At 42.7% G+C, this 20252-nt stretch overlaps 2 protein-coding genes across 3 annotated transcripts in view; one reads left to right on the forward strand and one right to left on the reverse strand.

Annotated features, from left to right (window-relative positions):
* Nucleotides 1–1911: 1911 nt before the first annotated feature.
* oaz1b (ornithine decarboxylase antizyme 1b) lies at nucleotides 1912–5872 on the forward strand. The gene is given in 6 exon segments (XM_080476551.1): nucleotides 1912–2083; nucleotides 3873–3924; nucleotides 3926–4012; nucleotides 4222–4394; nucleotides 4807–4892; nucleotides 4968–5872. Coding segments are annotated over 6 exon segments (654 nt in total). The 5' UTR covers nucleotides 1912–1958; the 3' UTR covers nucleotides 5099–5872.
* A 3001-nt stretch (nucleotides 5873–8873) lies between these two features.
* The window catches only part of uhrf2 (ubiquitin like with PHD and ring finger domains 2), a 41838-nt gene continuing 30459 nt past the window's right edge, over nucleotides 8874–20252 (reverse strand). The window contains exons 7-15 of one of the 2 annotated variants that reach the window (XM_080476589.1): nucleotides 17903–18026; nucleotides 16113–16220; nucleotides 15831–16042; nucleotides 14415–14577; nucleotides 14060–14197; nucleotides 13020–13260; nucleotides 12793–12941; nucleotides 11557–11655; nucleotides 8874–10066 (exon numbers count right to left, since the gene is read on the reverse strand). In XM_080476589.1, the coding sequence (XP_080332715.1) occupies nucleotides 9920–10066; nucleotides 11557–11655; nucleotides 12793–12941; nucleotides 13020–13260; nucleotides 14060–14197; nucleotides 14415–14577; nucleotides 15831–16042; nucleotides 16113–16220; nucleotides 17903–18026 (1381 nt within the window). In that variant the 3' untranslated portion in view covers nucleotides 8874–9919. Of the gene's footprint in view, nucleotides 10067–11556; nucleotides 11656–12792; nucleotides 13261–14059; nucleotides 14198–14414; nucleotides 14578–15830; nucleotides 16043–16112; nucleotides 16221–17902; nucleotides 18027–20252 lie in introns of both variants that reach the window. The other variant, XM_080476588.1, reaches the window with a different exon arrangement.

A 20252-nucleotide genomic window follows, 5' to 3' on the forward strand; every position in this document is an offset into this window, starting at 1 on the left:
TTTTCCTTCCAATTCTCTTTTATCATAATGTGTCAGGATTTTATTTGAGCTCCAATCAGATATTGTCGTTTGTTGTTCCCACCAATATAGATTATCTGCTGTACCATCGATGTATGATTGTTCTCTCTCAGGATTATAAACAACTTCTTTATCTTTACTCTTCTTTGCTCACGGTGTGAGGTCGACTGTGGTATTTGCAGTATCCAAGATGGTATAATTGGCAGTGGCACTGTTGGACTGGTACATACATGTGTTATTTCAATTTCTTGTGTTTTCTTTGACTTTGTCCATCTAAAACTTTCTGTGTCCCTTCTCCCATCACGGTTCTAAACTGCTTGTTGTTGGATGATTTTGACTCCCTGTAGATCGACCCAATACACCAGTGATCATTTGTGCTCCTTTGGTTTTTAAGATATTAGATAACTAATATTTGAAAGGGCGGGTGGGCGTGCGTGTTCCTCAGCACGAAGCAGCAGCAAGAGTTCATGAAACTCCTCACTTTGTCCAACTTCAACAAAAATGGTCTCAATCATTGCTGCTGGTTTGAGCTGAAAGAATTATCGTTTGTACTGCTTTGATTTTAAAATATAACTGTCAAAATCCATTTCAAATGTTTCTTACTGAAGATTAAACAGACTTTAATATGTTAAGAATAACCTATTTTCCAGCTGCAGCTCATATTTTAAGCCTTACATGTAAAATTCTAATTACAAACAAATATTAAAAATGCATTTTTATGATGTCATATACATTACCTTGAACTTAGAATTAGAATTTTCCTATATAGCCGAGAATGTAAGTGTGATCTTTATATGTAACTCGTGATAATTTGGAGCCTTTGTTTGAACTTTTTCAGTCTTTGGTACTTTTCCATCAGACGCCCTCTGGCAGCTAACAGCTACTAGCCTGTTTATGTGCTAAACATCCGGAGCTAAAGGAGCTCAACTGGAAGGAAACGCGACATATTAGATGATAGAAGATGGTTTGTCACTGATTATTCCATCACCAGTTAAAGCCGGGCTGTTTGTATTCACACAGACGTTAACAATCGTGTTATTACGACATCCTGTCAGTTAGCACGGTTAGCATTAGCCTGTCAAGTGAAGCTGTTACAAGAAGCTGCGCTGTCTTCGATTTCAAAATAAAACACCACTTCCGGTTTTAAGCTATTTTTGTTTTCTTCCAAGATTGTAATGTTTTTCAATTTGGTATCAATATCCATCCGTCCATCTTCTATCGTTTATCTTTTAAGTATAGAGTGAGGATGTATATATAAGAATTTTAACATAAGAACATAAACATATATGTACTTCTAAACGTAATTATAAATAAGTTTTAAAAAGTGAAATATTTGCACAGGCCAAGTCAATGTGTTGCTACACCAGGATACTTAATCGATATGCTGCTTGCTGGTGTGTTGGATGAATACATGTCTGAGTACTTATTTCCAATTACTGTAAACACTTTGTTCCTTTACCAACATTCAAAATGTGCAGTTTCAAATAAACTCTTTCCTAAACAGCCACGGGTACAATGAAATGTCCCCCTATATATAGTTCACCTGCCAATTACCTTGTGATACCCAAAATACTGTGTCAGAAATAATATACATTCTGCTCCTATATTACTGTAAAGTTTATTACAAATTGACATCAACAATATAAATCAATGAATAGACAAAGCACAACATCATTCACGCAAGAAGCGTGAGTTTTATGCTCACATGTTGTATTTTAATGAGAGTACATCAAATTTCAACTTTATCTCTGATGACAGTTAACACAACGTTACGTCGATTTCGCAACCATTATTTTGAAGGTAGATGGAAGTACTCCTATGACGTTACGTCTAACTTGCCGGGTCCCCTATATAAGCAGCCTCCGTCCCTTAGAGCGGCCAGTAACCCAGCGGAGCATAGCAGAGCGCAGTCAGCCCGTCGAGTCTCTACCCGAGGCCGGATGGTAAAATCCAACCTCCAGCGGATCCTAAACAGTCATTGCTTTGCTCGCGAGAAAGAAGGAAAACCACAGTCTTTAACTACCATGGCGGATCTAAGTAGCGGTATCTGTGACATGATTGGGAAGTAAGTAGAGAGGAGGGAAAAAAATCGCTCACTGCTAAACGGGCTGTGGGGGAGGGGAGGCCGAGCTAACGGGGCTAACGGGGCTAGCAGCCACCGAGAAAACAAGGAAGTAGCGGCGACGGCAGCGCGGATGTCGACAACAGCCAGGCTTTGTTTTCGTGCCTCTTGACGGATTATTTAGAGGCCGTCACGTTGAAAATTCAATACTCGTTTTTATAATCCGAGGTATACGCAAAGCTAATGTTAGCCGCTGGCGTCTTTGAACTTGTATTACGTCACCGTGTTTTTTTCCTGCGTCAGCGTTTAATAAATGAAGTTTTCCGTTTCAGGAGGTTCATTTACCGTGACTTCGCGGGAGTTTCTAAGCTTCAACTCGAAATGTGGCGATTTAAAACCTTCCACGGTTGTGCCAGTTTTGGCAAATTTTAATTTGTGTTTCCGGTAAACGGCTGTGAACGTCACGGATCATCTGTGATTCATAAAACAATTTAAAATGATGATTTTTAACTTCAGAAATGGTCAACCAGTGAATAAAATATGGTATTCAAATGACAAACGCATTTTAATGGGACCGTGAATTTAAAGATGTGGTTATTGATGTATTAAACAGTATCCATAATGAACTTAAAGCTCCGGTTCTGAACGTGACGTGATTAGCTCTAAGGTCGTCACGTGACCGTCAAAGTTCTCAGCAGTCACAAGTACACACAAAGGACAAAGTCCACATCACAGAAGTCGGTAAAATCAAACAAAATACATGAAAATATGATAATCTGTGTTACTGGTTGGAAAAGTTTGTTCTAGTTCTCGTTTATGTGGTTTCAATCTAAGACGCATCGTTTGTTTTCATTTCTGATCATTTCCACATTTACGTGGCAACATTTTGAAAATAAATGACTGAAGCTCTGAAAATGTTGGTGGTTTCCAGAGTCGGGAGCATTTTCAAAAAGGTCCACTTTGGGAGCCGTTCTCAAACTAGTTTCCAGCCGCTATGAGCAACGTTGTCGTGTACGTGAACCCCGAGATGCAACGAAAGCTGTGTGTTTTCACTGGGCCTCACATTTTCTCCTGTAAAGACTGCGTGTGTTTGCTCTGGCCGACCTCCTGCTCTGTTGGACTTTGTTGGTGAGGCAGCAGGCGAAACACGTTTCTGATCCATTTGACCTCATGAGCTCCGACAGGTTGGTCACCTGTTACATAACTGGTGACGGGACACGACTTGTTCTACTTATCATTCTTAAACGGACCAAATAAATTCAAAGATTAGTTTCAAGCCTGAACAAATCATTTATTAGGTAAAGACGTTACGTCAGTAATCCCTCCTGTAATTCAGCTACAGTTGATTTTATTAATAAATTCACTAAAGTATAAATCTTCATCTCGTAGCTGATTAACAGTCCTGGTTCTACTGGAACCTGAGCTGAAGAACTGGACTTGGTTTGTGGTGCATTGATCCTCCTCTATATCCTGTAATCAGAGTACATGTTCGTCTGTTGGTACTTAAATATTTGCAGCTGAAGCTCATGCTTGGAGAAACTAAACAGTAATTCTAGAGACAAAAGTAAAAATGTTGTTTTGTGCACAGAAACTATTTAATCTTCAGAAAAATACAAACTTGAACTTCCTCCTCCAAAGATCCAAGTTGTGAGACGTGTTTTCAGAACGTCGTGTTTAGATTCTGACAAACACACTTTGTTAGTCCAACATGTTGTAAAGCTCCGGCACGTGTTTCACTACTTTAGTTTGTTTCAGCAGACCTGCAGTCTCACTGGTTTGTTCTCCCCTCCAGCCTCTCCCTGCACTGTAGTAGTACCCGTGGCCCGGGGCCTCTGTGGTGCTCCTGATGCCCCTCTCCCACCCCTGAAGATCCCAGGTGGGCGAGGGAATGGCACACGGGATCACACTCCTTCAGCTCGGCCGCTCTATTCTGTAAGTCTGAACGTCATACTTCTTGGCTTCGTTTGAGGTTTTATGAGACACTTGGAGGAAACGGGAGGGTTCAGTCTGACTCCAGGGGCTCAATCAGCTTCTAATTAACGTTCATGTATGAAGGTTTTTAGAATCTCAATAGTTTGTTGGGACGTCTGTATATGGAGACGAGAAGTGTTGATCTTCATCTCCTCCTCTTCCTCCTCCAGGACCGGAAGTTGACAGTCACAGAGGAGCCAGCAGGGAACGGTCGCCCCAGGATCCTCCACTTCCAGAGTCGCCCTACCATCACCAAGACAGTACAGTGGGATGCTGTCCTGAGCAGCGGCGCCCTCTACGTGGAGATTCCCCTGGACCCGCTGCCTGAGGGGAGCAAAGACAGGTGAGCCACTACCTGACCCTTGACCTCTGACCTCTGAACCTCTGGACCCTCTGACCCTCTGAACCTCTGACCCTGAACCCTCTGGACCCCCTGACCCTCTGAACCTCTGGACCCCCCGACCCTCTGAACCTCTGACCCTGAACCCTCTGACCCCCGACCCTCTGAACCTCTGACTCTGGACCCCCCGACCCTCTGAACCTCTGACCCTGAACCCTCTGACCCCCGACCCTCTGAACCTCTGACTCTGGACCCCCCGACCCTCTGAACCTCTGACCCCCGACCCTCTGACCCTGAACCCTCTGGACCCCCCGACCCTCTGAACCTCTGACCCTGACCCTCTGGACCCCCTGACCCTAACCCGCTGCACCTCAGCCGGTCAGTGTTCCTAACGAGCTGTTTGGTCGCCCTGCAGCTTCGCGGCTCTCCTGGAGTTTGCTGAGGAACATCTGAAAGTCGTTGGCGTGTTTGTCTGCTTTTACAAGAACAGAGATGATCGTGGTTCGTCTTCATTCTTCTTCTTCTTTGTTTCGCAGCACAGATGAGACTCTGAACTGTTTTTATTTTTGTTTGCAGCTAAACTGGTCCGCACCTTCGGTTTTCTGGGCTTTGAGATTGTGAAACCGGGCCATCCCCTTGTCCCACCTCGACCCGACGTTTTCTTCATGGCCTACACCTTCGACAGGGACTCCTCGGATGAGGAGTAGTCCTCCACAGCACCCCCACCCTCCCCCCCGCTGCGCCACCAACTGCCTCTGTATGCAACTCCTTGCCTCCTCGTGCTTCTTGTGTTGAAGGAATCCATTCGATGTAAACTCTCCTCCTCACTCCATGTTTCAATCAGTTTGACCAGAAAAGGAGGAAGCGGCTCTTGGTTTTGCCTCTGGATCACATCGCCGTCGTCATGCTTAGTCACGTTTGTTTTGTTTCCTTTCGAAGGTGGAGGATTCTTCATTTCTTGAATGTACAACTAAAAAGGTCATCAGGTTAAAACTCGGGTACTCCAGCTTTCCTTTGATTGGCTTTTAATAAAAACAAATTTTCTCTCAATCAAAATTAGATCCATTTTCAGCGGGACCAGTTTTTCTTTCATAGAACTAATATCCTCGTTAGTGTTAGGCTCCTTTTATTTTGAAATGTTACTTTCAAGCAGCCAGACTCTGGTACTTGATAGCTGGGTAGTGGATCCACGGAGGAATGCCGGCGCTTCGCTTTCAAAGTAAAAGACGTGGAACTGGTACAAAGTGAAAATGAAAAATCCAAAGTGCTTTTTGCTTCTTTCTCCGCGTTTATCTGACGACAATGTTTTTGGAAGTTGGAAAAAAAGATGCTGTGATGTTCTGATTGGATTGTTCTTTATTTCTCTCTGGATTGAATTAGCATTCCTTAACTCTTCTTTTCATGGTAGTTTGAGTTTGTTGTTCACCTGCATCGTGGTACCTGTTGTGCTTCTGTGATAATAAAACCACAAAAATAAACCAGTCTGTTTCTTTCCCTTGAGCAGCTCTGTAAGGGCAGGAGTTTAACCCTTTAACGTTCAATATTTAGTTTGAAAGGAATTCCCCTCCTGACCACCAGGGGGCTTCAGACAGTTTAAAGTCCAGAGCCACACAATGTGGCTGGAAATCTCTTAACGTGTTCTAGAAGACTTAACAAAATAAAATAGGTTTGAGTCCACTGAGGCGGTTCTGGTTTTAGATGCACATCCTGATTCTGAAGATGTCGGGAGTCCAGCTAAGATGTTCTGAATACGTTCAACTGCAAAACGTCTTAAATGAAGTTGCTTCGGTTTCACGTTTGTCAGAATAAATCGTTTCTTTAACGTACCTGTGGGAAGTAGAACCTTTCAAATTAAAACAAGAGCTTTTCTTTTCTTGAATCCAAATATTTAATAGGTACATATCAAGTATTATGATGACATGTATAAAATTTCAGATCACAATATGAAGCGATGAAAAGTCCTCAGACTGGCGTTTGCTGCGAACGTTGTAAAAAAAAAAGACTAATGATTATAGAAGCAACTAAAATGGTAGAAATAAAAAAATATAGGACGACGTGTCAACACAGACCATAGTGAAGCAATCTAAGAGACAAATTAAACGTAACGTTTCAAACTCCTTTTCTTCAAGAGTGCAAAAGAAAGAGGAACTAATAATAAAAACAACACGGCACTGAAGCCAAGCGTCCACAAGACGTCTAAAAGTCGTTAGTTCTGTAGGGGGAGGAGCTATCAGCTCGCCAGTCGATGCAGCAGAGAAAAAGAACCTGAACAAGATTTAAGCAACAGTTGAAGTAATGCACATCACAGTTAGCGTCAAAGACCATAGTAGCATTTGGAATTGCATGTTGTTGATTTAAAAACAACAAAAAACAAGAGAAAACAAAACCTGATTGAACGGAAACGAGGACATCGCCACAGACAGACAGACAGACAGCCTGCCCATGAAGGGGGGGGGGGGGGTCAATACGCAGATCTGAACCTGCCTACCTGAATTTAATATTTCTATTTTGCACACCTACAAGGACTTGTAAACGTCTCAACCGTCAGATATTTCTTTACACATGAATTTTGCTCTTCTGTTGCTAAAGAGGATTTCTTTTTCCCTGAATCTGGACTAGCAGGTTCCTGTCAGGCGGGTGAGAATTTAAATCTTTAATTTCACAACATGTGTTGCAAGGTACAGTGCTAACTTAGCAAACAGGACCCGGACAGAAGACAGTCAGCCTGTCAGTCCATATTAAGGGCAAATTAAACTCAGGACCTGAAAGTCTTGGCCTTCACCTATCAGGCTTTGGACATTTACACCTGCATTTTGCTGTTCTACTGCAATACTGGAGTTTTGTTCGCCCTGAATCTGGACTTGCAAGTTGTTATCAGGCTGCATGAATTTGAATTTGAAAACACACTGTAGCGCTGCAGTAACGCTACAATGCTAACTTAGCAAACAGAACGCGGATTGACGACAGTGAGCCTGCCAGATGACGTTAAGGGCAAATTAACCCATTTCCTGTAACCATCTCGGCCTTTACCTGTCAGTCTTCAGACAGTTACATATGGAGATTGCCCTTCTGCTGAACCTTATGGGTTTCTTTTGCCCTGAATAGGGACTTACAGGTTCCTGTCAGGCTTCATGAATTAGATTTTCAATTTGACAACAAAACGTAGCACTGCAGTCAAACTACAACGCTAACTTAGCAAACGGCCCAAAGTGACGACAGTGAGCCTGCCAGTCCACATTGAGGGCAAATTATCCCCGGATATCCAGCGTTTCACCCAGAGAGGTACACCTGCGGTAGAGGTGAGGTTTTAGACATTTACAGGTCCTTGTTGGCGTTCTCTCTCTCTCACACACACACACACACACACACACACACACACACACACACACACACACACACACACACACACACACACACACACACACACACACACACACACACACACACACACACACACACACACACACACACACACACACACACACACACACACACACACACACACAGTCCCTTTGCCCCGCTAACAGCCCTGCAGGGGGGCTTTCACTGGGGGATGTGCGGCGCGGCGTGAAGCCGCCTCGTCTCAGCAGAACTCTAAACCTAAAGTGAGACGTGATGGTGTGAGTGAGTGACAGAGACACTCTTTTCTTTTTGGGTTTTTTAAACCGGGAAACTTAAAACAGGAAGTGAACACATATATACATATATATATACATAGACATATATATATATACATATATGTCTCTGTATATGCTGCCAACCCCTCGGACGCTGTAACGCACCACAGCAGCAGCGCCGCTCGTCTGCCTCCGCCGAAGAAACTAGGTCCTCTGACTTAAAGTAACATTCAACCTGTTTTCCAGACAAATATTTTTAAAAGAAAAATCCTCTGATGAACTTTAGCAGAACAAACAATGTTGAGTTGAACTGATTAAAGCTAAAATATGTTTTAGTGGGAATCCTGCAGGAAGGGAAACTTAAGCTGCTTTTTAGGTGAGAATTCTTTAAGGTAGAAAACAAAACGACTCTGTTTTACTTTGAAACTCTGAAATACACATCCTGAAGGAGGTTCTGAAGAAGCTGATGAACAGAAAACGTTGCAGTGGATCTTTATACAATGATGCTTGTTTGTGGAGGAATTCATGTCGGATCTGATGAGTTCTGCAGTTTTTATTGTTCCAACAGGAAAAGTCCTTCTGCTGCTCAGCGGATCCAAAAGGAGCTTCAGGGAATTCAACTGAGAATTCAGTGTAATTTCAATCTGTTCTAGTCTTCACACATCGACAGGGTCCAGATAACGTTCAGAGTCATGAACCACAACTTTCATTCATGTATTTAAAATGCCGTGCTTCCATACAGGAGATTTTTAAACAGTGTGATCTTATTTTGAGCTTCTTGGAGGTGAAAATCAAACTTTTTTGGTCGTTGACGTGATGCAAGCTGCAGATATTCTGGTCATTTGAACAAAACTGGAGAAAAATACTGTTTGATTGCAGTTTTTACTTCTTAAGGGAAACAGGAAATGCAAAAAATATTAATTTAAAGCATCTAATTTGGTAAAACACTACGTTTTATTGACAATCAAAAAGCTTTAAAATCAGATTTTGTCCTCTCTGATCTGATCTGCTCCACGTTCAGCTCAGATTCTGCCTCTGGAATCAAACCTTCGCCTCATTTGTCTTGACTGAAGACACTTTTCTGATGAACTGAATCAACTTGTCTTCATGTGTCGTGTCAGTTGGACTTGTGTTGGACGGATTCTATGAGCAGATTGGACCCAGCAGTCCCCTCCAGTGAGAACGTCTCTTTGTTTTCACTGAGCCATATGGATATTCTTGTATTTTTAGACTTGGTGTCTGGGTGTAATTCCTTTGTAGGGCTGTTGGCGATTGTACAATGACAAATAAAAACCTCTTCAAGGTCCAAAGGTCCATATTAAGGTACTTTGGGTTTGGTTTTCATGGTATTTTGTGAGTTTCTTCAGTATTTCTCTGTACGGGACAGAAAACAAAGGGTTGGCAGGAATGTGAGCGCTCACTTTCTAAACTTCATGACGTTTAAAGGACGAGACGGCAGGACAGACAACTTCAACGAGAGAGAGAGAGAGAGAAAGAGAGAGCGAGAGAGCGAGAGAGCGAGAGAGAGAGAGAGAGAGAGAGAGAGAGAGAGAGAGAACACCTTGAGATGACTGATGGAGAGTAGTCGGAGGGGGCGGGGCTCCTTTTGTGCGTTAGTTTTGGAGAAACGTGGCTGATTGGAGATTCCGGCTGGTGGCGTCGATGGAGAAAGTCCAAGTTGGACAGATGAGGTCAGTCCCTGGTGAGGTTGCTTGTGTATGAATGATTGTTTACAGAGAGATGGCTGTATCAGCGCTATACATGTACGTGGTGTGTGAGTGAGTGTGCGCAGCGCCTGGTTGTTTTTTTTCTTTTTTTCTTTTTAAAAGTGGCGCTCTGGTACGCGGCGGAGTAACGAGGGTGCACAGGATGGATGCTCGTGTGGTTCTGCTCCCGGCTGCGGCCCGGACCTCACCGGCCTTTGCTGTATCCGGGGAAGAACTGGTCCAGCAGCAGCTGCAGCGTCTTGTTCTGGCTCATGGCGTAGTCTTTGCCCAGGTCGTGGCGGCAGGCGGGGCAGGTGTACACCTGCGCCCGGAACGACCGCTGGAGGCACGTCTGGAGGCGGAGCAGGTGGACGGGGGTTTGGAGAGCAGACAGATGAATAAAGAGCACCTTCAGATTTCATCCAAAACTGCAACGAGTACTGCGCAAAATACCACAAATATAACTACAAATACTATCACAAAATACTGACTTATCTCTAACAGCACGAAGTTCTACATCGGGGCGTCAAACTAAACTGGCCTGCAAGAGCCGAGAACCGAGAGGTCTGCTGAATTATTGTTCTTCAACGTTTATCACAGATTCTTTTTAAACAACAAGTTGAATGTAAGAATGTTTGTAGCGTGCAGACGCAGCTGAAACACGCCGGCAAGGCAAAAACCTTCTCGCACTCAACTTGTCATTTAAAAAGAATCTATAATACAAGAAAATGTAAAAATTCTAAGAAAATTTAATTTTTTAAATAAATGTCTTAAGAGTAGTGAACAAACCAAAAACATTTCACCAGAAGGTTTTATTAAAATTGTCTTTGTTTTGAGACTGTAGTCATTTTCCACAGTGATTGTTTGGCTTTCATGAGACATTTTTATCACGAATACGAGAAAAGAAATACTTTATTCAAAGGGTCATATTATATAAAATCCACTTCCTGAAGGTTCTCCAGCAGTACTACTCGTCCCCATACCTGGACTGACGTCCCAGAAGTGAAGACAGTCTGTCCTCTCTGTCCCTGGCTTGTTTCAGGGTTTAAAAAGTGTGTTGCTCCAAGCAGCCAATCAGAATCAAACCCTATATAGTGTCATCGGGGGTTTAGCCAATCTCAATCAAGGTAGGCCCTCCCTTTGACTCCTCCCACAATTAGGCAGCTCTGCTCTGGTATTTTCAAAGAAATGTCTCAGGAGTAACGGACACGATTATTATAATAATTTAACAGCTATAGGAGAAACTTTTTGGACATTTAATGTATTTTGCACCAGAAAGTTCCATCAAAATTGGCTTTATGTCGAAACTGTGATCATCATTGGTACTAATTGTTTAGTTTTTGTGAAATTAAACGTTTGCATCCAGATCCTCACCGCCACGACAAAGAAAAAAGAACTAAAGTTAAAATTTATTGATTGACTGAAACGTTTTTCATACATGTGCGCACAAACAAACAAACAAAACAAAACAAAACAAAGCCAAAAATAAGAAATTAAATAAATAATGCCCAAACATATCTGAGAAGAAGCAGGACGAAGCTGAAGCTTCTTTAGTCGTGCTCCTGGTCCACCTCAATAACTAATCATCTTATACCAGTGGTTGGGTTCATATTTACTAAATATACTGTATATATATATATATATATATATATATACATATATTTACCAGCCAGACCGTTCAAGATGAAATTAGACTGTTTGTGGCCACAGAACTAAAAAACCTTCGACATTCCTGATCTACAAACTTTGCAAATTTAAAGTGAGAGAATTTTCACACATGAAAGAAAAGTGTGACGGTGGTAATGCAAATAACTTAAAATATAAAAGTACACAGTGTCATACCTTACAGACGTTGTGTGAGCAGACGGTGGTGATTGGCTGGAAGGCCAGCTCCTGGCAGCACACACACATGAAGATCTGCTCCATCTTACGCAGGAAGTTCTTCATCACACACACACACACACACACACACACACACACACACACACACACACACACACACACACACACACACACACACACACACACACACACACACACACACACACACACACACACACACACACACACACACACACACACACACACACACACACACACACACACACACACATATCAAACATACATGAAGTAATTCCACTGATCACCTCTATTGTTGCTCCTGTTAGTTGGTGAGGAGGTTCAAGCATCATGAAAATACACATATATTCGTCTGAATACTTTTCCCAGGTTGTGTTTGTCTGAGGAACGTTTCCATGACAAACGTTTTAGCATTTTGTTTCAGAAAAGTTTTAAAAACGACGTTTGTATCCATGGAAACGGCAGAAACACTGAAAACCTTGGGTTGGTTTTTGTTGCTATTTTAGGTTTTATTCTTCTTCTTCAGCGGTTTTACCTTTTTTATATCTCTTATATCAGTTGTTACTGATTTCAACCGTCCAAGTGAAGAAGATAAACACGTCTGCCAACATCGAATAAAACAGTTTACATCAATTAAAAATAATTAAATTGATAAAAAGTTTTGGCCGATTGTTTGAAAAGAAAAAAACATCTTTCTCTGTGAGTTCTATGTTGACTTAAGTCTTTAAAGGCTGCAGTGTGATGCAGTGAGATTCAGTGATTTGCAGTGAGATGCAGTGTGATTCAGTGCGATGCAGTGAGATGCAGTGCGATGCAGTGAGATTCCGTGATTTGCAGTGTGATGCGGTGAGATGCAGTGAGATGCAGTGTGATTCAGTGCGATGCAGGGGGATGCAGTGTGATGCAATGAGATTCTGTGATTTGCAGTGTGATGCGGTGAGATGCAGTGAGATGCAGTGTGATTCAGTGCGATGCAGTGAGATTCCGTGATTTGCAGTGAGATGCAGTGAGATGCAGTGTGATTCAGTGAGATTCCGTGATTTGCAGTGCGATGCGGTGAGATGCAGTGAGATGCAGTGTGATTCAGTGCGATGCAGTGAGATGCAGTGCGATGCAGTGAGATTCCGTGATTTGCAGTGCGATGCGGTGAGATGCAGTGAGATGCAGTGAGATGCAGTGAGCTGCAGTGTGATGCAGTGTGATGCAGTGTCTGGGTACCGGTCCCTCCTTCAGGTTTTCCATGGCTTCGTCCCAGAGTTTCTTGTTGGCCGTGTCTTCCTGGATCAGCTGCTGCTGCTGGTCTGACAGCTGGAAGGCCGCCTCCACCTTGGCCCGCTTGGAGGGCGGCTCCGCCACCGGCGCCACGTCTGTGGGAGCACACACACTCATCACACACCTCGCTCGCCCGCCTCTCTCTCTCTCTCTCTGTGAGGAGAACCACCCACCACCGCTCTCCTTGGTGGTCGTCTGCTCCTCTGTGCTCTCCGGCTCCTCCTCCTCCATGGCGGCATCCAGGAACTCCTCTTCCTCCTCCTCCTCCTCGTCCTCCTCCTTCTCCTTCATCTTGCGCTGCCTCCGAGGTCGTCCCCTGCCGGGGTAGTGCTTCCCCCGACCGCCGCGGCCCGGCCGGGCGACCGCCTCCTTCTTTGTCTTGTTCGCCATCGCAGCCAAGTAACCCGGAGGGTACTGAGGACACACACCGCGGGGGGTCGCACTTTAATCTGGGTGTGTGTGTGTGTGTGTGTGTGTGTGTGTGTGTGTGTGTGTGTGTGTGTGTGTGTGTGTGTGTGTGTGTGTGTGTGTAGCTGTGTCAACAATCATAAGGTTCTGTCTGAAAACATCAGCCTGATCCACATAACAAATAAATAAGTAAATAAAAAAAATATATATGATAAAAAAATTCTATAAATTAGTATTAATTAAATAATAGAATAAGTAAATAAATACCACTGAAAAAATGCAGACAAAAAAAGACCTAACTAAAAAAAAATGTAATAAAAAGAAAAAAACAAACAAATGCGGAAACAAACAGATCAATAAATTTAAAAACTCAATGATGAATTTGGGAATATATAGAAAAGTAGAAATAACTTTCAAAACAAATAATGCAAAAAAACCTCAAATAAATATGAAAATAGGTAAACAATTTAGAAAACAAATAAATGATAAAACAATCAAAATAAATTAAACAAAAGAATTAGTAAATAAATCTGTTGCTAAAAAAACTGAAAAAAGTACAGAAAAACTGATATTTGATAAAAGTGGGAATAAATCATCAATTATAGAACAAACAAACAAACAAATGTGAAAAACACACACAAGCATAAACAAACAACGAAATCATGGTGAGAATAAATTCAACTAGAAAAACTAAGAATAAATAAATAATTGTTACTAAATAAATGTTATTTCATCCATATTTAATAATACATGTGATTATAAATGTGTACAACACAAAGCCCCCCCCCCCCCCCCACCCACCCACCTGTACAGCCAGGCCCAGCTTCTGGATCCGCTCCAGGCCTTCCGGCGTCCACGGCGCCGGCTCCATGTCGTCCCTCCTCAGCAGGTATCTCCACACCAGGTACCCACACTTCCCGATCTCGGGCCAGTACTTCACCACCTGCCGGGAAACAAACCCAACGTTTCAGTCACTCATGACACTTTGAACAACGTTTGACGTTCGTCTACGAGTCAAACGTGTAGAAGTATGAACAGCTTGTTGTGAATCACAACTGAGGAGATAGTTCTTCTGCACATGCTCAGTAGACGGACAACAACAACAACAACAACAACAACAACAACAACAACAACGGTAAACGCTGCGATTGAGACCAAACCTTGTAGATGCCGTCGTAGCGGTTTCCCTCCTCGGGAGCGTATTTGCTGATGCGGCGCCCTTTGGAGCTGCGGACGACCCTGACCGGTTTGCCGGCCCTCCAGTTCCTCGACTCCGCTCCGTCTTTGTCGTTCAGCGGCGCGTCGCAGTTTAAGGCCAACGCCCTGAGGACAGCGTGAACGGAGGGAAACGGTCGGAGCTGCACTCAGTCTTTTCCTAGATTCTGGGTTTTAAATAACCTTTTTTTGATTAAATCATTTGTTTTGTGTTAATGTGGATTATATGACTCGTGTTTCAATGGTACCTTTATAATCAATATTTAAATAAAGCAGATGGATAGATGTAAAAAATAATAATTGTGGAAACAAGTGAAGAAATACTAAGAATAAATAAGTATAAAATATGGAAATGGATTTAAAATGGATCTACTTTGTGGCTGTGATTTCTGTAGACAAACGTCGGGTCTTTACATAAATACCTTGATATATATTATGCTGTACAACAACTTTATAATTTCTTTTTAATGGTATCTTCTGCCTTAAACTGGAGTTTATGGCTTTATTCAATGTTTCCTTTTTACATTTGAATCATTTCATTCTGGGTTTTTTAAGTTTTAGCAGTTAAGATGCGTCAAAGCACTTTGTGTATAAATAAATATTATTATATAGTTAAAGGAGAGAACAGTTCTCACCATTAAGTGACTTTTTCTCTTTCTGAGCTCAAACAGGAATTATGAAGAGGTAAACTATTAAAATGAAATGATATGAACGCTGCACCTTGAAAAGTTGGATTATTGAAAAGTTGAGTTTTTTCAGTAATTTCTTCACTCAGAAGATGTAAACTGAAAAGTTTTAAGCCTTTTTAAAATGTTAATTGTGATTAATTTGGCTTGTGGTTGAAGAAAAAAGTCAGAACTTATCAAATATTAGAATATTCTGAGATTCTGTATTTCAAATTTTTCTTAAATTCCAGGCTACATTTATAAGTAATTCAACAAAAAGGGATGAAACACTTCAGTTTGAGTCAGAAAATGAAAACAAATGAAAATCTGACTGAACTAAAACACGCAAAAAAAGTACTTTTGTTCCAAATCAAAGTTCTTTGAGTTGCAATTAGAAAAGAAAGAATTAGTTTGCATCGTTTGATTGAAGTAAAAAAAAACATAATCCAGGATAATCTGCAGAATGAATGAAGGCAAATTAAAGTAATTTAAGCTCCTTAACTTCCAAAGATGAAATGAAGAGCCTGACATGCAGAGGTCAGGGGTCAGGGGTCAGAGGTCAGAGGTCAGGGGTCAGGGGTCAGAGGTCAGGGGTCAGGGGTCTGGGGTCAGGGGTCAGGGGTCTGGGGTCAGGGGTCAGGGGTCAGGGGTCAGAGGTCAGGGGTCAGGGGTCAGAGGTCAGGGGAAGCGTGGTACCTGTTCATGTGTGTGAGCGTCTGGTCGAAGGAGTGCTCTCCGATCCGTTTGTTCCCCGAGAGGTCACGACCCCCGCTGCCCGTGTAGGTGAACTCGTCTCCCCGGTCCACCTCGTCCTCGAAGCCGCCCGCCAGCACCAGCGAGTACGAGCCGTCGTTGCTGCGGCCGTGGATTCCTCCGACGTGAGGCCGATGGACGCCGGCTTCGCTCACCTGGCGACAAACACACTTCCTCATTCTCCTCCCGACTCCGGAGGTTCCTCCCCGCGGGACAATGCCTCACCTGCACTCTGAACTTCCAGGTGGTGCCGACAGGAACGCCGGGAATCGGCCCGTAGTGGTTTGAAGGAACTATTGTGCATTCTTTAGTGCGCCCCACACAGGCCATACCCTGCAATTGCACCACAAGATATATAGAGAGATGGAGAGATAGAGAGATAGAGAGATAGATATATAGAGAGATAGTCACATATCTGTATAGAATTATAATAAATAGATTAAACCAACAGATAGCAATAGAATCAAGGGATGATATAGAATTAATAGACAGATAGGGATTCAATAAACAGATATAAAATCAATACATATATAGTTATAGAATCAATAGACATTGAAGCAAGAGATATATTATATAGAATCAATATATAAAGAATAGATAGGTAAAGAATTGATTTATATAGAGAATTAATAAACATATATAGCTACTGAATCAAAAGACAGAAACAATAGAGATATAGATATAGAACCAATACAAGTAGAATAGATATAGAATCTATATATAGATAGAGAATTACATATAGATTCAATAAATAGATGCTATAGAATCAAAAGATAAACAGCCAATAGACAGATTTAAAATCAAAACATATATAGATACATAAACAAAAGAAAATAGAAATGATAGATATACAAATGTAGAATCAGTCATATACTGTAGATTTCATAGATCGGTAAAGAATAATATGGAATCAACAGATATAGATTCAATCATTACATATAGATTTATTAGATTAGACAGAATCAATAGACAGATCTAGAATCAGTAGACATATAGAAAAATAGAGATAGATATAAAATATTCTCATCCAGCCAAAAATCAAAAGATATGAAGCTAAAAACAATAAAAACCAAAACATTTAAGAAACTTTAGAAATGGACAGAAAGCAGGAAGAGCATGAATCCTTGGTCAAAATATTACCAACAGCAAGTGGAAAAGCAAATAACTTTAGAGATTCTGGAATAAAGTGGAAGAAATATTTGTAACTCAGAGATTCTAAAGACGCACGACGTCATAAAAACAGTAAACTGGATCGACTACAGATCCCAGGAGGACAAATCCTCAGAGAACCCGCCGAGAGTTCATCGATGCGTGTTTGAAAACTGAGCGTTTCACTTTAAGAGTTATGAAATCGTGATATTTTGAGTCACAGTGTTTAACGTGCCCAAACACACAAACTGAGCTGTTTTCAATCAGGAGGAGGTTTTCTTCTTCTTGTTTTTCCATTGGAGGTTCCAGGAAAGTGGCAAAGTTCTGCTTAATGGCATTGTTCACGTTAGAGCGGTGGAACCGAGCCGTGGTGGAACCGCGCCGCCGCGGTGGAACCGAGCCGTGGTGGAACCGAGCCGTGGTGGAACCGAGCCGTGGTGGAACCGAGCCGCGGTACGGCAGCTCTCTGCTGGATGCCGAGCCACGGTACGGCATCCAGCAGAGAGCCGCCACCAGACGCCCTTTAGAGAAAGTTAAACTCAGGACTGACGCTTCCTCTGCTTCGTTTTCTGCCTCAGAACTTTACTTTCTGCTGATATTGTGTTTTTCCTCATGATGATCCAGAAGTACTTGTGATTTAAAACAGGAGACTAAACCTGAACAATCCGACGCTTCAACAATTATTTGATGACAGTGAAAGTTGCTCATAGTGAAGAAGAAGGTTGAGATGCAGTTTGTTCTGGATCGTCTGCAGAGGAGCTGCTGGCCTTCCCTCAGGCTGAATGTTCAACCCCACTGTGTGTGTGTGTGTGTGTGTGTGTGTGTGTGTGTGTGTGTGTGTGTGTGTGTGTGTGTGTGTGTGTCACCTTTCCCCAGTCCCTCTGACTCTCGGTTGTTGCCGAGGGCATCTTGGCTTTCTTCTTGCTGGCTTTCAGCTTCTCTCCGGCCTTCACCACCTCGCTGGTGTCGTTCTTGCAGGTGGGACAGTACCTGGCGGGACCGGAAGAGAACCAGCTGCTGCTCACAGCTTCTCGTACGTCACAGAAAACCCAGAACACATAAATCAAATAACTGAACTATGTTCTGTCATTTTGGATTTTTGGATGCATTTGAGTGATTTCTTCACTGGAATAACTAAATATTTCAATACCCTTCAAATGGAAAAAAAGTAAATACATATTTATCTATATACACATTTTTAATCCCTCCATCCATCTCCTCCCTCTCCGGGTGGTGGGGGTGTCAGTCTGAGCACCGTCACCCAGATCACATTGACCCATTAAGAACCTTCCTGCAGGTGGAGAGCCCACAGGAAGGTGGAGAGCCCACAGGAAGGTGGAGAGCCCACAGAAAGGTGGAGAGCCCACAGGAAGGTGGAGAGCCCTCAGGAAGGTGGAGAGCCCACAGGAAGGTGGAGAGCCTACAGGAAGGTGGAGAGCCCACAGGAAGGTGGAGAGCCTACAGGAAGGTGGAGAGCCCTCAGGAAGGTGGAGAGCCTACAGGAAGGTGGAGAGCCCTCAGGAAGGTGGAGAGCCCACAGGAAGGTGGAGAGCCCACAGGAAGGTGGAGAGCCTACAGGAAGGTGGAGAGCCTACAGGAAGGTGGAGAGCCCACAGGAAGGTGGAGAGCCTACAGGAAGGTGGAGAGCCCACAGGAAGGTGGAGAGCCTACAGGAAGGTGGAGAGCCCACAGGAAGGTGGCGCCCGGCGGGGGACATGAACCCTCTACCTTGAGACTGAGAGTCTGATGCTCTACCTACTGAACTACTGAAGCCGGGGACTTACTTTTTTCAGTCGGGGACTAACAGAAAACATCTATTCATCCAAAATAAATATTGTAAATGATTCTATATTTGGTAATAATTATTATATTCAAAGTAGATATATTGATTTAAATTAGATACACAAACAGAAATGACACATTTCAGTTAATAAAAGGTTATATAAGATATATTTATAATGGAAAGAATATAATATTTGTCTTTTTTATAACAAATACAAAAATAAATGTAACATTTGTCACCGATCAAGAAATAATAAAGGTGATTATTCTAATACTTTGAAATCTTTAATATTTGTTATTTGTCAAAGTGTGCAATGTTTTTTTTTTTTACATATATAGACTGAAATAGTCCAAAACGTATATATATAAAATGGTATCGTGTCAAACTCACTCTAGTTCAGGGGCCTCATGCAGTCCAGTTTCATCTGGAGTCGGGCAGAGCGGTTAATAATGTAATAACAACATTTAAAGGTCCCATATTGTACAGTCTTTTGTTTTTATTTCAACAATTTCATATGGGTGTCAGAGATCCAATAACAATGTATTCAAAGTGTATTCCCCTAAACCAGCCTCGATTCTTAATCTCAGTCAATCTAAAAGTCCCTCTAGTGGCTCAACTGAGAACAGGCTGTTTGTGCATCTGTACCTTTAAATGCTAATGAGCTGTGTCTGTATTCCTTTAGTATTTGCAACGAGAAAAAATGGTGCCCGCTTGTAATTTTAGAGGTCAGAGGTCATCTACCTGTGGGAGGGTCAAAGGGAGTCTCCACTACCAGACGGAGTGGTCATTTCCCCACGTGACATCATAAAGGGAAAAGCTCACATTTGCTAAAAGGTGGAGCAAACAAGTGAGGTAGATGACAGACTTTCTTTACCTGTGGGAACTCATACGCAGGCTATGGGGACAGATATTATTGTTGTTACAAAACTATTAGAAAGTGAAATCTCTAGAACATGGAACCTTTAAATTGAAACTTTATCTTTGTTGTGGCGTAGAGTGTACGTGATGAAAATCTCTATTTTCTACTGAAGATGTAGATTTTAATGAAACCTTGAGACTACAGTGAAAAGTCCAAAAAGCTTCTCCTATAGCTCTTGTTTTTACAAACTCTTCCTGACACCTCGGCTCTGAGGCTCTGAGGCTCTGAGGCTCCGAGGCTCCGAGGTTCTGAGGCTCTGAGGCTCTGAGGCTCCGAGGCTCTGAGGTTCTGAGGCTCCGAGGTTCTGAGGCTCTGAGGCTCCGAGGTTCTGAGGCTCTGAGGTTCTGAGGCTCTGAGGTTCTGAGGCTCTGAGGCTCTGAGGCTCTGAGGCTCTGAGGCTCTGAGGCTCCGAGGCTCTGAGGCTCTGAGGCTCCTGCTCGGTTGACCGGACTGGAGCCTCTTGTGGATCACAGGTCTCTCTGTGTCTGTCTCTCACCCCCCTCCCTCCCTCCCT

Source organism: Lipophrys pholis, assembly GCF_963383615.2.
Source record: "Lipophrys pholis genome assembly, chromosome: 12".
Lineage (NCBI taxonomy): Eukaryota > Metazoa > Chordata > Actinopteri > Blenniiformes > Blenniidae > Lipophrys > Lipophrys pholis.